At 43.1% G+C, this 14,957-nt stretch overlaps 1 protein-coding gene across 1 annotated transcript; it reads right to left on the reverse strand.

Moving 5' to 3' along the window:
* Nucleotides 1-742: 742 nt before the first annotated feature.
* On the reverse strand, nt 743-7,484 carry LOC124148609 (alpha-(1,3)-fucosyltransferase C-like). The gene is made up of 2 exons (XM_046519792.2): nt 7,440-7,484; nt 743-2,592 (listed from the first exon to the last, which is right to left on the reverse strand). The coding sequence occupies exon 2, from the start codon at nt 2,581-2,583 to the stop codon at nt 1,279-1,281; it is 1,305 nt and encodes a 434-aa protein (XP_046375748.1). The 5' UTR covers nt 2,584-2,592; nt 7,440-7,484; the 3' UTR covers nt 743-1,278.
* Nucleotides 7,485-14,957: the final 7,473 nt, after the last annotated feature.

Raw genomic sequence — 14,957 nt, forward strand, 5'->3', positions numbered from 1 at the left:
GTCGTCTCTTACGACAAGCATAGTCGCCTTTTAAGGCAAGCATGGGTTGCTGAAGACCTATTCTACCCCGGATCTTCACGAGTCTCAGTTTGTTGACCTCTTGCAATTACCATATTGCAATTACAGCTTAAATAAAATGGTTTTCTTGAACGAATACGAACGAATGAATGTTGCGAAAGTAGTTTGTCAGGATTCACAATCAGTCAAACACATTCCGAAAATAACTAAAACGTGATATCAGAATTATATGCACCAATATCTTTAACCCCTGGCGCAATAAACCTTTTATAAAACTTACACCCTCATTTGTCAGCTCTTACCACAGGGCTCTGCATCTCCCCGAGGCAAGGGAGTTAACTGACTATAAATGTCCAGTTTCCGGTTCCGGTTCGTAAACTGCCGTGCAGATTTCAGGCGATTGCAGCATTTACAAAGTATGTGTTCCGAAAACTAAGCGTTAACATATATTTTCGAAATCTTTTCATGTGTTTAATCAAGGTGCTCACGTACGTGATTTGATGCACATCGCGAAGTAAGATCCGTTTTATTACAATATATATCTTGAATATCGATCAGATCGCCATTTTATTTGTGGCAAAATGCAAGTACAGTCAAGACCCATTAGTGTCGGATAAAGCCGATTGTCGGATTAACGAGTGTCGGATTAACGAGACTTGACTGTAATATAAGAGGTGGAATCTGATTGGTCAATAGGAGGGACATAGAAGGGACATGTTATAAGTTTTTCGTTTAGTAACCTCTGTTAGACAGACATATATTTATTTGATTCGCACTCGAACACGGAAAATAAATACATGATAAATATACATACAATTTCGAGTAAACGCATCTTGCACAAAAAAGCATCAATCATTCCAATTTGAACAAAGTGTTTTAAATGAACTTAACCCGGGGGCTAAAGAAAATATTCACTTGAAAGTTGGACTTGACCACTACATTACAAACGTTATCAAAACGTTACTCGGCGCCGAAACGCTGCAAACTTAATGATTAATGTATTAATTCAGCACCATTGAATAAACCTCGTCTCTATATAGCTGAATAAATGCCGAGGCGACGTCAAATTTTAACTCACTAACTATTGAATAACCTGGAATGACTGACTGACACAGTATAATGTGGCAGGGTTGATTTTGGCACCCAAGACTGTTAGGACTGGATAAAACAACATGTATTTCGGAATATCGCGTATGTTAATATAATGGTCATGAAAATCAACACCTCTTTCAAATATGATATACCCTACACAAAAGCCTGTCAAACGTCGCTAGGATTGTGACATGTGCCTTCGTGTAACCAGTGGACATTATCATAATAGTATTGGTAATATTTCTCCACATTATGAAGCTTCACACAAATGTCACAGAAGGCAGATTCATATGTGGCTACTAACTTGGAATGTGTATACCTGGATTTCTCTTCCAGTATCTCAGCATAAGCCGTCACGTTTGTTTCCAGATATTTAAGATATTTCGCCAGTTCTTTTGGACTGGAAAAGTCCGCTGCATTAATGTACGTTCCTTTTGGTATCAGGGAATTATAATCAGCACCTCCGCGAACCACAGGGACAATGGTGTGAGAATAGGTTTTATACAACTTTTCAGAGATGTAGTCAATGCACAAAGAATTTTCAAACGCGAAGTAAAATCTATATTCATTGAAAAATGACTGTTGGCAATCGCTACCATAAGTACACTGCGAGGGACCACATTTCCCATATATGTCCACTGGTATATGCTTGCGTAATTCGGTGACGTAGTCTTCGCGCCTGGAGGGAGTCTTGCAGTTACTTACAAACCAGAGAGCCGACTTAGTTTTTTTCAAAGCGATTTTTGTGAAATTAACTGATTTTTGTGGTGCCTTGCGTAAAAGAACATTGTAAGGCAAGGCAACGTCAGAGTCAAGTCGGTAAGTCATGGTCCAGTTGAACATACGGCGCCATCGACTGGATTGGTAGAACTGACTTTCAAAATATTTGGGACACTCCAAGCCAAACATGATCCACACATGGTTAGCTTGTTTGGCAGGTGGAATGTTGTCTGAAAGTTGCACTACATCGATGATGACAGCATCTGCTTTTGCAATCTGCGTGGGATCGTATGAACATTGGCAGCCTTTCTGTGGACACTTTTGTAAACCTTGTGGACAAACATCCTTGAAATCCTTGTGCTGAAACCATTCTGGCGCGTTATAAAACAGTATCATCTTTGATTGGTTTCCCTGTGTCGTCTGGTGTCCATTTCCGAAATTCACATTAAAGGAAACTCTTTGTCTGTACTTTTCGGTGGAGTGAAATGAAATTGGTTTATAAAAATATGGAAATGTCTTTGAAGCACTGACAACCAATTTGTAGTAAGGGCCGGTGATATCATTGACGTCATTGTCTGCTCTGAGCGATGCTAGGTCTGTATCCGACAGACTGTCGATTGTGTAGTTCACAACGGCAGCTTGAAGCGGCATCAGCCACACTGGTTCCTGCTCTGACACACTGCAGTACAGAACAACCATTCCCGACAATAATATACCACTCACAACGAATGTGATGCGCTGTAATCGTTGCATCGTCGGAACCTAAAAAGGAGAACGTGAGTGAGTGAGTGAGTGAGTTAATGCTTTACGTCACATCGGCAATTAAGAAGGGAACGAAAATGTATCTGTAACGCCACAAATATATGAGTACCCTCCACAATCAAACGATCAAATGGGGGTGATAATGAACCCTTGGTTTCGGCATTCGATGTTACCACTAAGACGATAGTAACTGGTAACCTTGACATTGCCTGGCATATCAAATAAAACATCACAGTCATGTACAGAGCAGAGGAAATTACTCATGGCAAAAGACCCGGGTTAGAATAGGTCTTCAGCAACACTGCCACCGTCACTCATGCTTGTTGTAAGAGGCGACTAACTGACATCGTTGATGCATGTCATCGTGTTCCAATTGCGTTGATCGATGCTCATGATATCAATCACTGGATTGTCTGGTCCAGACTCGATTATTTACAGACCACCGTCATATAGCTGGAATATTGCTGAGTGCGGCGTTAAACAACAAACAAACAAACAAACTAATGGCAACCATCGACGTTAAACGCCTTTTACAACCATCTAATGGTAATTGGTCAGAGGCCAGTCGCATATATTATCGGTATACAACACGTGTAGAGAATCTCACCAGAGTGTCTTCTGATAACTTGGCGAGGAGATTTAAACACCGACGACTGTTGATATTTTTTATACGTTTTCAGTTTGTAAACAGAAATGACCAATGTCATGAGTGTACAGCTTGTCTCCTTGTAAGATTGTGAACAGCGTAGCTTGTGTTCATGAATATCTGGTGGAAGTAATATTCTTTCGGTGGAACCGTTAAAAAAAACAAAGCGATTTCCTTCCGATTGTGAGGTAATACAATGAAATTTAATCGTGTTTCGTGTACATCGGTAGTAACCGAAAGGACAATGGCGATGAAATAGCCGACACGGGTAAAGTGGGAAGATTTAAAAGCAGGAGCATGTAGAGTGGAAACGAACAAGTACATGCACGAAGTCTTTAATTGTGACGTAGATCAATACAAAGCAACTACGTGACGCGGTGTAGACGGCGTTTCTATGTGCGGAGACGGGGTCAAGTTGCAACCGAATCGAAAAGAGGTCGGTGTTACCAATATCCAGCCATACATTGCCGGTGTCACGAAATATATTCGCCCCCAGAATAAAGTCTCCCCCCGGCGAATTTATACCGGTACAGTTCCGCCCCTCTCGAAATAAACTCTCCCCCACCCTACGAAATAAAGTCTCCCCCCAGAATATTTCCTCCCCCGGTCGTTTTATAAATACTTGCCATGCAGTTCAATAGTTGATGTTATTTTGGGTTAGGTAATGTTGTAATCTATTTTTAGCCATTGATTCCATTACTTTGCATAAGTTTGAAGTTGAGATTTTGGTCGATATGAGTTAGCTTGATTAGCTGGTTTATTAGGTTTAGGGATTGGTATGACTAGGGCCTGTTTCCAGGGAGTAGGATATAGTTTTAGGTGGTTTTTTTTAATTATTTGTTCAGAAGTTTGGTCTAATCCTGGGGCTGTGCCCTTTTTCCTGTTTTGGATTACGTAGAGGAGCTCCTCCATTGTGTAGGGTTGGTTTATTTCTAGATTGTTATTGTTTGGTTCTTTTGTGGGTTTGTTTTTTGTTTTAAGTTTATCTTGGAATTTTTGGCTGAAGTTGGTGCTACTGCTAACGGCCGAAAAGTGGTTGGCGAGATTATTTGCTTTTTGGGCGGGGTTGGTTGAGTTGTTAATGTTAGTTTTTTATGTCGTTTTAAGCCTCTAATGGCGTGGATTTTGCGCCAGACCGTTCTGGCATCTGTACGGTTATTTATACATTCGCAGAATTTTTTCCAGTCTCTACTTTTGGCTATTTGGACTAGTTTCTGAACCTGGTGGTTTAGTTCGTGGGCTAAGTTTAGATGTGTGTAGTCGCGTTTTGCTTTATTGAAGGCTGATTTACGTTTTCGTCTAGTCTGTTCTATTTCCTCATTCCACCATGGTACCGTGGGTTTGCCTGATGTTTTGAAGGGGATGGAGGTTTTGGCTGCCTTTATTATATATTAGTCTGTAAGGTTTTAACAATAGGTTTCTGGGTCATTATTTTCTATTTCGTTCAAGTTAGCTTCATTGCAGATATCTTGGGATTGGTCCCAGTTAGCTTATTGTAATAGAATTTTGGTTCTTGGTTTTCTGTTTGGATTGGTACGTTTGTATTTACTATGGTTATGTTTATCGGGAAGTGGTCACTACCTAGCGGGACGTCGTGCACTTCCCATTGAGTACTTTGAGATAGATCTGCGGTGCATATGGTTAGGTCGATAGCCGACATTCTTTGGTTTATCTTATCGTAAACATTCTCATCAAAGAAAACAGTCAAGACTATAGATTCCCGTCGTCTAGCTACACATCCTGTGATGAATTAAAGGTTGAAGAATTTTAAACTGAACTGTCCTAAGTTTATATCTAAAATTTTGGAATTGGATACAGTGATAAAGTCTTATATACTCATAAATATTGGTTTTATGTTTTGCGCCAAACCGCGCACTATGGAAACAAAGTCGCCGAACTTTTGAGCATACTTTTTGTATAGCATTTCAAAAGCCTGGGTTGTTTGCATTAAAATCAAAACAAAGGAATCTGTAATTAAAATGTGTAAGGTGAAAAAGCTTTTACATAAAAGAGCAAAATACATGGGGGAGAGTAAATATATAATTCTATATAACTTTTCTTGAATGGAGCACATTTGAAAAAAAAGATAATCCAAGAATATTCGATATTACCGTGTATAAAGAATTTATATCAGTCATATATTTCTAACTTAGATCACCCGTATGTAGCCCAGGTAAAGCATGCACATCGGGGAACATTGTAATGTTGGTACAGTTTATCGTGTCTTCTTGCTTTGGTATTACACATTGGCTTTTCATATTCCTCAAGGTTTGAATGTTTATTTGTTTAATAAAAAAATGTATTTTTTATTTATTTTTTTCTCTCCTTTATTTGTTCTGGGTTATATATTTATCTAAATATACATTTAGTTACTTGTGTGTGTGTGGTTGTTTCCTTTTATTTGTTGATTTTGATTTTGATTGATTTTGCGGGGTATTTTTCTTTCTTTTCTTTTTTTTCTTTTTTTTTTTGGGGGGGGGGGGGCACTTTTCCTTTCGTTTTTCATAATGTTATTTTTTTAAGTTGTATATAACGTATGAATCCCTTCTCAGATTACTTTATCTTATTTCTATATGACGTGCTATTTTACTTCTCTGTGTTTTTCTTGTTTTCTCTTCAGTATGAGGTTATACTGTATCATTTTTACTATTTTGATGGTTGTGGTCAATCAGTTTCGGTGTGTCTTTTTAACAAGGTGTTCTTCATTAAGATTCACGGCCAGCCCGATTGTAACAATTACATGTACACTTTGCTTTGACGATGCCGGTTGATGTTATTCAATACAGGATGGGGTGGGGTTTTTTTAAAATCTATTCTACATGCTTATCATTTCGGGAAGATGATACACATTTCTCTATATTTTGGGTTACTTTGCTTATCTAATTTCCGATTATCATTCTTAGTTTTACTTTTTCTCTTCGGCTGCGGTGATATCCATCCGAATCCAGGACCTTTGCATAGTCCAGATTTAAAGATTATATATCTAAACGTACGCAGCCTTAAAGACAAAGTAGATTTTATCAGTGCTGAATTAGATAGTTATGATGTTGTATGTTTAACAGAAACCTGCTTGCACCATGATATTCTAGCCACTGATATTACACTGATACCATTTTCAAATCGTAGCCTGTATTAAGGAATATATTTTAGATCTTAAATCAGAGTATAACGGACAGCCTGAGCTGGAGGCGCGCGTGGATATGTTGACAGTTTTTACGTAGTTAGTGGTAAAACCGAATGTTTGCGAGGATTAATAAGATTTCTGAATTCTGTTACAACAGTAACCGTACGTGTATTTGTTACATTAAGTCATTTCATTCAAATTTGTTTGGTATGATTATGTCTTATAATTATTTTAGGATGGAAGGTACAGTTACCAAATAAAATATGCTGAAATATCAATTCATTATGACCATATTTCATAATCTATTTTTTAAAGTAACCCTCCTTACATTAAAGATAACTATTTAAAGAATATAGTACTGAAAGACATTGCAACAAACCGAATAATCAGGGGGGAGACTTTATACTGAGGGGGGCGCGAAACATATCCGCCCGGGGGAGATTTTATTTCAGAACAGATTCTCCGGGGGAGAATCTGTACCGGTATAAACTCTCCGGGGGGAGAATTTGTACGGGGGAGAGTTTATACCGGGACACCGGAATGATCAATCTTTGACTCAAAGTGCGTTTGAAAAGACATGTTTTGAATATCCTTTACGGTTGTTCTAAGTAAACAAGGCATTATATCTGTGCTTAACGCGACTAAGTAAAAAAGTTCTTTCCGATTGTTTATAACATACTACATGTATATTGATTGAGAAGAACACGGGGGCGCTTATTGACGATAAATCTGTGGATTTCTACTCGAAAATCAGTTCACGGAGTCGCCATTTTGCAAGTGACATTAATGAAGGTAGAACATGTAACTGCTGTGAACAGTATTACAGGTACCTCAAAGCAATAACCTTCGAGGCCTACGTTACTGCAGAACGGAATTTACAATCTCATTCGCCAGCTATTCAAAAACAATTTGGAAAACGTGTCAAAGCTATCAAGCAAAATGTTAGGGACAACGTTTGGAGAAACAAGCGGTAATTGTGAGCAAAAGTCTTTTTGTCGCGGAAGATGAGATTGATGTGAAAACTCGGAATAACAGTCTTAAAAATGTGTTTATGATGTGCCTCCCTATGCGACTCACCAAGCTGAGCTGTGTTGTCCGCTCGATAACGTTTTGAAACTCCACACACCTGTAATGTTTGAGAAGAAATAGCGTCACCATATATTCATTATATTGTCAACGTGCATGTTGACGGGGAATTAGCTCTTGGGGGAATAAAGGACAAAATCGACATCACTGTCCCGGAACGCTTTATGCACAACATGTAAACAATAAACAACAATTGCACAATGAGCGGAATACCTGCTCTGACAACACAAACACAGCAATGAGCGGACCTTCCAGCTCAGGCGTACAAGAGGTGAGCGGAGCTCCAGCTCACCTCAGGGCATATCCTGCTCGAGGTCTTCCCTATGCCAGCACTCGGAATACCAAGCCTGACTAACACCGTAGTAACTGTGTAATGGTAGCACATATATAGTAATGAACACCAACGGACAGACAAAGAGACAACGACGTTGCTTTGGACATATGGGCGTGATTAACAAACACAGTTCATGGGATGATCAATTAGGGCAATACATGCAATACTATAAAAAGCAGTAGTTAAAGGGAAGTGATATGGTAGTCCAGGCTGACTGACAGTCAAAATACAATGAAATGTTGGTGAGGATTAACAACGGGGATTAGCGCCTAAAACGTAATGACAATTATGTTATGGAGACATGGTTACAGGGTAAATTGCCCTTGAAGTCAAATGTACTGCAGACAATGGTAGTCATAAATCAGTCGCTATGACAACACTGACATAGCATGGGGAGTTCTCAGTGAGGTGCAAGTGACGAGAACTTATTGAAATGCACCCAACCTTATGAAACATGAGTGTCTTATGTCAATATGCTTGAACGGGTTCCTTAAATGCTCAACTCAAGACGGTAATGTAATGCTCACATGTGTTATTGCTGTATATTTATCTTGAACGAACGCAGAGAGCCAACATGGCTTAATGGATAGAGCGCCTGCAGGGAGAGCGGGAGGTCAAGAATCCAAAAACCACAGTAAAATCCTAATACTTACCGACTCCCTAAGTGGACTGCAAGCCCTCCAAAACAAAAATACCAAAAACCGACCTCAATTAATAAATCTAATACTTAAAAGCTCCAACGACCTAACTAACGCAGGCAAACAAATAACCTTCTTGTGGATACCCGCCCACGTAGGAATATACGGTAATGAAAACGCCGATAAGGCACCTTAAATATCCCTCAAAATCCCAGAAATAAGCTTAAACTTACCCATCTCAAAATCAGAAATTAAATGTGTAAATAAGCAAAAAATCACCAAAAAATGGCATAACCTATATCTAAACTCAAATAGCCAAATCAAAAAAGTACTCAGCAAACCACTAACCAAACCAAAAATTCACCATCCATCAAAAAAAATCGACAGAGTAATCACTAAACTCCAAACAGGACACACCAACCTAAATAACCACCTAAAAAAAATTAAAAAACATACTACAGGTAACTGCCCACACTGCAAACAACTAGAAACCCCAGAACACGCACTCATCTACTGCACACACTACCTAACACATTGAACCGCATTACAACCACCCTCAATCTAAACAAGGCTCTCACTCTAGAAGCAATACTAAACCCACAAAATAAACTAGAAAACTTCAAGGCCTTAGGCGTATTCTTAATCAAAACGGAACTAATAAAACGCATCTAAAAACACTATAATCCACCAAATCAAAAATTACATAAACACACAAACATCCACCATACCCAGCTCCCTTAGTTCTCCTCCCCTACCCCATCGGCATCTATTCCAAATCTCAAAATTCCCAAATTCTATATAAGCAGCCCCTAAAGCCCCCTCTTGGGTTGCACACACCACTTTCGCCCCTTTCGGAAACACATTAAATGGCCTGGCCGGGCCCGTGTGCGAAATACGCATCAGTCGGAAAGCGCACGTTAAATCTCCAAAGTAAGTAAGTAAGTAGGGAGAGCGGGAGGTCGGTTGTTCGATCCCCGATCCCGTCATACCCAAAGACGTAAAAAGATGGTACTTTTTGTGACCCTGCCTTGTTCTCGACATTGGAGGTGAATCAGAAAACTGTGTGGCATGTTTGTTTGTTGTTTCTTTTACATTGATCTACACAATTGAGATACGGTGACAAGCATCAACCAAGTCAGCGAGCCTGACCACCCGATCCCGTTAGTCGCCTCTCACGACAAATATAAGTTCCTGAAGGCCAATTCTAACCCGGATCTTCCCGGGTCCAACCATCCTGACGGTACAGTAAGTATACAAACAGATAAGGAAATACATTTTCACGCTGTCGTACGAAGATAATTAAGAAAATGTGGGATGACAAACTGATGGTACATGACATAGAAACATATGTTGACAAGTACTGAAGACATTATCTTAGCAGCAATACGGTATTCTTACCGTGAAGAATAAGACCATGTAAACTATTGACTTTCACACATTGTTTACATAACTACGGTATGATGAACCTACCTTAAAATACAAACATTTTAGAAAAGAAACAGCTGGTTAAATATTATTTACAATAACATTTTTCAGAGAATATCATATCCGCAAAGTTGAGTGTTTTCAACTGGATATTAGCCCTGTGATAAATATTATAACGCTCCGATACAACCATGTAAGTTCTAATCATTGTTAATGCCCAACAGTGTAATATGTACATATAATGTACTCAGAGTACAGATGGTGCAAGCAGTGCAGGTTTACATCATTAAATAACATCCTTTCTTACCTTGATGAACAGAGAAGGTCGCAGAGTTGTAGGTGTTGATCGATGGCGTTGTAGGTGTAGGTGTTGATCGATGGCGACAGAGTGAAGTAGCTACCCGATATAACACAACTGAGACCTTACTTTAATTACATAATGGAAGATTAAAGCCGATCAATCGTCTGTAACCATGGATTACCGCGTCAAATTACAAACTGATCTTTGACTCTCAGACGGATTAACCGTGTGCGCGACCAAGTGACGTCACACTAATCGCTGGCCCCCTAAAGGGAGTGACCTCGTCCCCGGTCACAGTCCCTGAACCATATTACATGTATCTTCCCTTCCGGTCACGCACTATTTTAAGCAAGTCTACATTTTTCACAGGTTCACTGGGGCTCTTTTTCAGTTGTTTGTTTCTTTCAAAATTATGTATTTTCAGAGCCTTAGCGTTCTTTTATGACTGACCCTCTGTGTTAGTCTGGTTTGGAAGACCTACATAAGGGGTCTCAGAGTAGGAGTGACACTGTGTTTAGCCGCATATGTAAGATATATATTACTGGTATGCGGCGGTCAGTTTGTGCATTATCTACACTGAGGTTTCTGTAAGAATATTAATATTCATTTACAGGTGTAACTTGATTCAAGGGGTTGTAGTATACAAATGATGTTGACGTCTAGTTTCGAAACATTATTGCTTGAAATGCATAGTTTTGCTATTTCTCAATATCTTCTGTCGACATTTAATTGGTATGGTTTGTTTGTTTGTTGTTCAACGCCGCACTGAGCAATACTCCAGCTATATGACGGTGGTGTGTAAATAATCGAGTCTGGACCAGACAATCCAGTGATTGACATCATGAACATCGATCCACGCAATTGGGATACGATGACACGCATCAACCAAATCAGCGTGTCTGACCTCCCGTCCCGTGTTGCTGAAGACTTATACTTGCAAGACTTGCTTGACAACGGTGTAAGGGTCTATACCGAAACGTCACCTTTACAATATTTAAGAAGTTGTTATCCATTGTGTCTACTTTGTCATCCGTCAACTTTAAAGTCATGCCTATCAAACAATTCCACAATCTGAAGCATTTTTTTATTTTGTTGAAGCATTTTCGGGGACAATTAATTAATTTCGATACAATCTCAGCTCCCCCCACTCCTTTGCACTACTCAGTCAAGTTAAAAAGCTGTAATTCTGCTTTTGACGAGGTGTCGGCATTCATTTGGGCAATGCAACCTGGATCAAAACGAACTTTAATATTGATGCACGCATGAGCTCAATTGCCGTTATTAGCTTATTTTATGCACACTTCACACACTATTTGTCATTGCACTGTCGTGAACCACTGTCAGTTTTTAAACATTTGAAATCAAATTCAATTAACTGGGTTTGTTTTTTTAAATAACCTATAGATTTGAAAACACACAAAATTATGCGGGGCGGGCGAGCGGGAGTGTGACAAGGGCATGCTACATTGTCTGACATACTTTTCTTCGTTTGATTCTATGTTTGTTTAGAATATGTTTAAACGTGCTATTTAAGACTGATTTGTAATTTGAATCTACGATCTGGGTCTAAAGTCCAGCCATCAGTCTCTGTTACCGAAACCAGTCTTAGAGAGGGGACTTTGTCTGTCGCAACCCCACTTCTGTGGAATGCAGTCCCTGTCACAATTTTGCACTGTAAATCTTGAAAGATATCGCAGACATTTAAAAAACTTATGGTTTTGCGGAGGCATTTGATATCTAGAAGAATGTTTTGAGCGCCACTGGCCCTAGCTCCGTGCTTTTCAAAAAATTTCTCTGATACTACCGAAGTTACTGGAATGAATGTTTGCATGTTTATCTAAGAGACACTTGTCAACACTGAGTTCGAAAATTGTCGATCAATTATGTTTTACAGAGTTACGACCCTTGATCTATGTTATTTAACTTCGTGCATAGAAACAAATGAAGTTAGCTTATCCGATAGATACCGACCACGGTACACCATCTCCCTGTCCCCGACCACGGTGCATCATCTCCCTGTCCCCGACCACGGTACATCTTCCCCCTGTCCCCGACCACGGTGCATCATCTCCCTGTCCCCGACCACGGTACATCATCTCCCTGTCCCCAACCACGGTACATCATCTCCCTGTCCCCGACCACGGTACATCATCTCCCTGTCCCCGGCCACTGTACATCATCTCCCTGTCCCCGACCGCTGTACATCTCCCTGTCCCCGACCACTGTACACCATCTCCCTGTCCCCGACCACGGTACATCATCTCCCTGTCCCCGACCGCTGTACATCTCCCTGTCCCCGACCACTGTACACCATCTCCCTGTCCCCGACCACGGTACATCATCTCCCTGTCCCCGACCACAGTACATCATCTCCCTGTCCCCAACCACGGTACATCATCTCCCTGTCCCCGACCACAGTACATCATCTTTCTGTCCCCGACCACAGTACATCATCTCCCTGTCCCCAACCACGGTACATCATCTCCCTGTCCCCGACCACGGTACATCATCTCCCTGTCCCCGACCACAGTACATCATCTCCCTGTCCCCGACCCCGGTACATCATCTCCCTGTCCCCAACCACGGTACATCATCTCCCTGTCCATGACCACGGTACATCATCTCCCTGTCCCCAACCACGGTACATCATCTCCCTGTCCCCGACCACAGTACATCATCTCCCTGTCCCCGACCACGGTACATCATCTCCCTGTCCCCGACCACAGTACATCATCTCCCTGTCCCCGACCCCGGTACATCATCCCCCTGTCCCCGACCACGGTACATCATCTCCCTGTCCCCGACCACGGTACACCATCTCCCCGACCACGGTACACCATCTCCCTGTCCCCGACCCCGGTACATCATCTCCCTGTCCCCAACCACGGTACATCATCTCCCTGTCCCCGACCACGGTACATCATCTCCCTGTCCCCGACCACGGTACATCATCTCCCTGTCCCCGACCACGGTACATCATCTCCCTGTCCCCGACCACGGTACATCATCTCCCTGTCCCCAACCACGGTACATCATCTCCCTGTCCTCGACCACGGTACACCATCTCCCTGTCCCCGACCACGGTACATCATCTCCCTGTCCCCGACCACGGTACACCATCTCCCTGTCCTCGACCACTGTACATCATCTCCCTGTCCCCGACCACTGTACATCATCTCCCTGTCCCCGACCACAGTACATCATCTCCCTGTCCCCGATCACGGTACATCTTCCCACTGTCCCCGACCACGGTACATCATTCTCCTGTCCCCGACCACGGTGCATCATCTCCCTGTCCCCGACCACGGTACATCATCTTCCTGGCTTCGACCACGGTACATCTTCCCCCTGGCCCCGACCCCGGTGCATCATCCCCCTGTCCCCGACCACGGTACATCTTCCCCCTGGCCCCGACCCCGGTACATCTTCCCCCTGGCCCCGACCCCGGTACATCTTCCCCCTGGCCCCGACCCCGGTGCATCATCTCCCTGTCCCCGACCACGGTACATCTTCCCCCTGGCCCCGACCCCGGTACATCATCCCCCTGTCCCCGACCACGGTACATCATCTCCCTGTCCCCAACCACGGTACATCATCTCCCTGTCCCCGACCACGGTACATCATCTCCCTGTCCCCAACCACTGTGCATCATCTCCCTGTCCCCGGCCACTGTACATCATCTCCCTGTCCCCGACCACTGTACATCATCTCCCTGTCCCCGACCACGGTACATCATCTCCCTGTCCCCGACCACAGTACATCATCTCCCTGTCCCCAACCACTGTACATCATCTCCCTGTCCCCAACCACAGTACATCATCTCCCTGTCCCCGACCACTGTACATCATCTCCCTGTCCCCAACCACAGTACATCATCTCCCTGTCCCTGACCACGGTACATCATCTCCCTGTCATCATCTCCCTGTCCCCAACCACAGTACATCATCTCCCTGTCCCCGACCACTGTACATCATCTCCCTGTCCCCAACCACAGTACATCATCTCCCTGTCCCCGACCACTGTACATCATCTCCCTGTCCCCGACCACTGTACATCATCTCCCTGTCCCCAACCACAGTACATCATCTCCCTGTCCCCCACCACGGTACATCATCTCCCTGTCCCCGACCACAGTACATCATCTCCCTGTCCCCGACCACTGTACATCATCCTCCTGTCCCCGATCACGGTACATCATCTCCCTGTCCCCGACCACAGTACATCATCTCCCTGTCCCCGACCACTGTACATCATCCTCCTGTCCCCGATCACGGTACATCATCTCCCTGTCCCCGATCACTGTACATCATCTCCCTGTCCCCGACCACGGTGCATCATCCCCCTGTCCCCGACCACTGTACATCATCCCCCTGTCCCCAACCACGGTACATCATCTCCCTGTCCCCGACCACGGTACATCATCTCCCTGTCCCCAACCACGGTGCATCATCTCCCTGTCCCCGACCACGGTACATCATCTCCCTGTCCCCGACCACGGTACATCATCTCCCTGTCCCCAACCACGGTGCATCATCTCCCTGTCCATGACCACGGTACATCATCTCCCTGTCCCCGACCACAGTACATCATCTCCCTGTCCATGACCACGGTACATCATCTCCCTGTCCCCGATCACTGTACATCATCCCCCTGTCCATGACCACGGTACACCATCTCCCTGTCCCCAACCACGGCACATCATCTCCCTGTCCCCGACCACGGCACATCATCTCCCTGTCCCCGATCACGGTACATCATCTCCCTGTCCATGACCACGGTACATCATCTCCCTGTCCCCGATCACGGTACAT

Source organism: Haliotis rufescens, unplaced genomic scaffold (genome assembly GCF_023055435.1).
Source record: "Haliotis rufescens isolate VD_foot unplaced genomic scaffold, xgHalRufe1.0.p SCAF_13, whole genome shotgun sequence".
Classification (NCBI taxonomy): domain Eukaryota; kingdom Metazoa; phylum Mollusca; class Gastropoda; order Lepetellida; family Haliotidae; genus Haliotis; species Haliotis rufescens.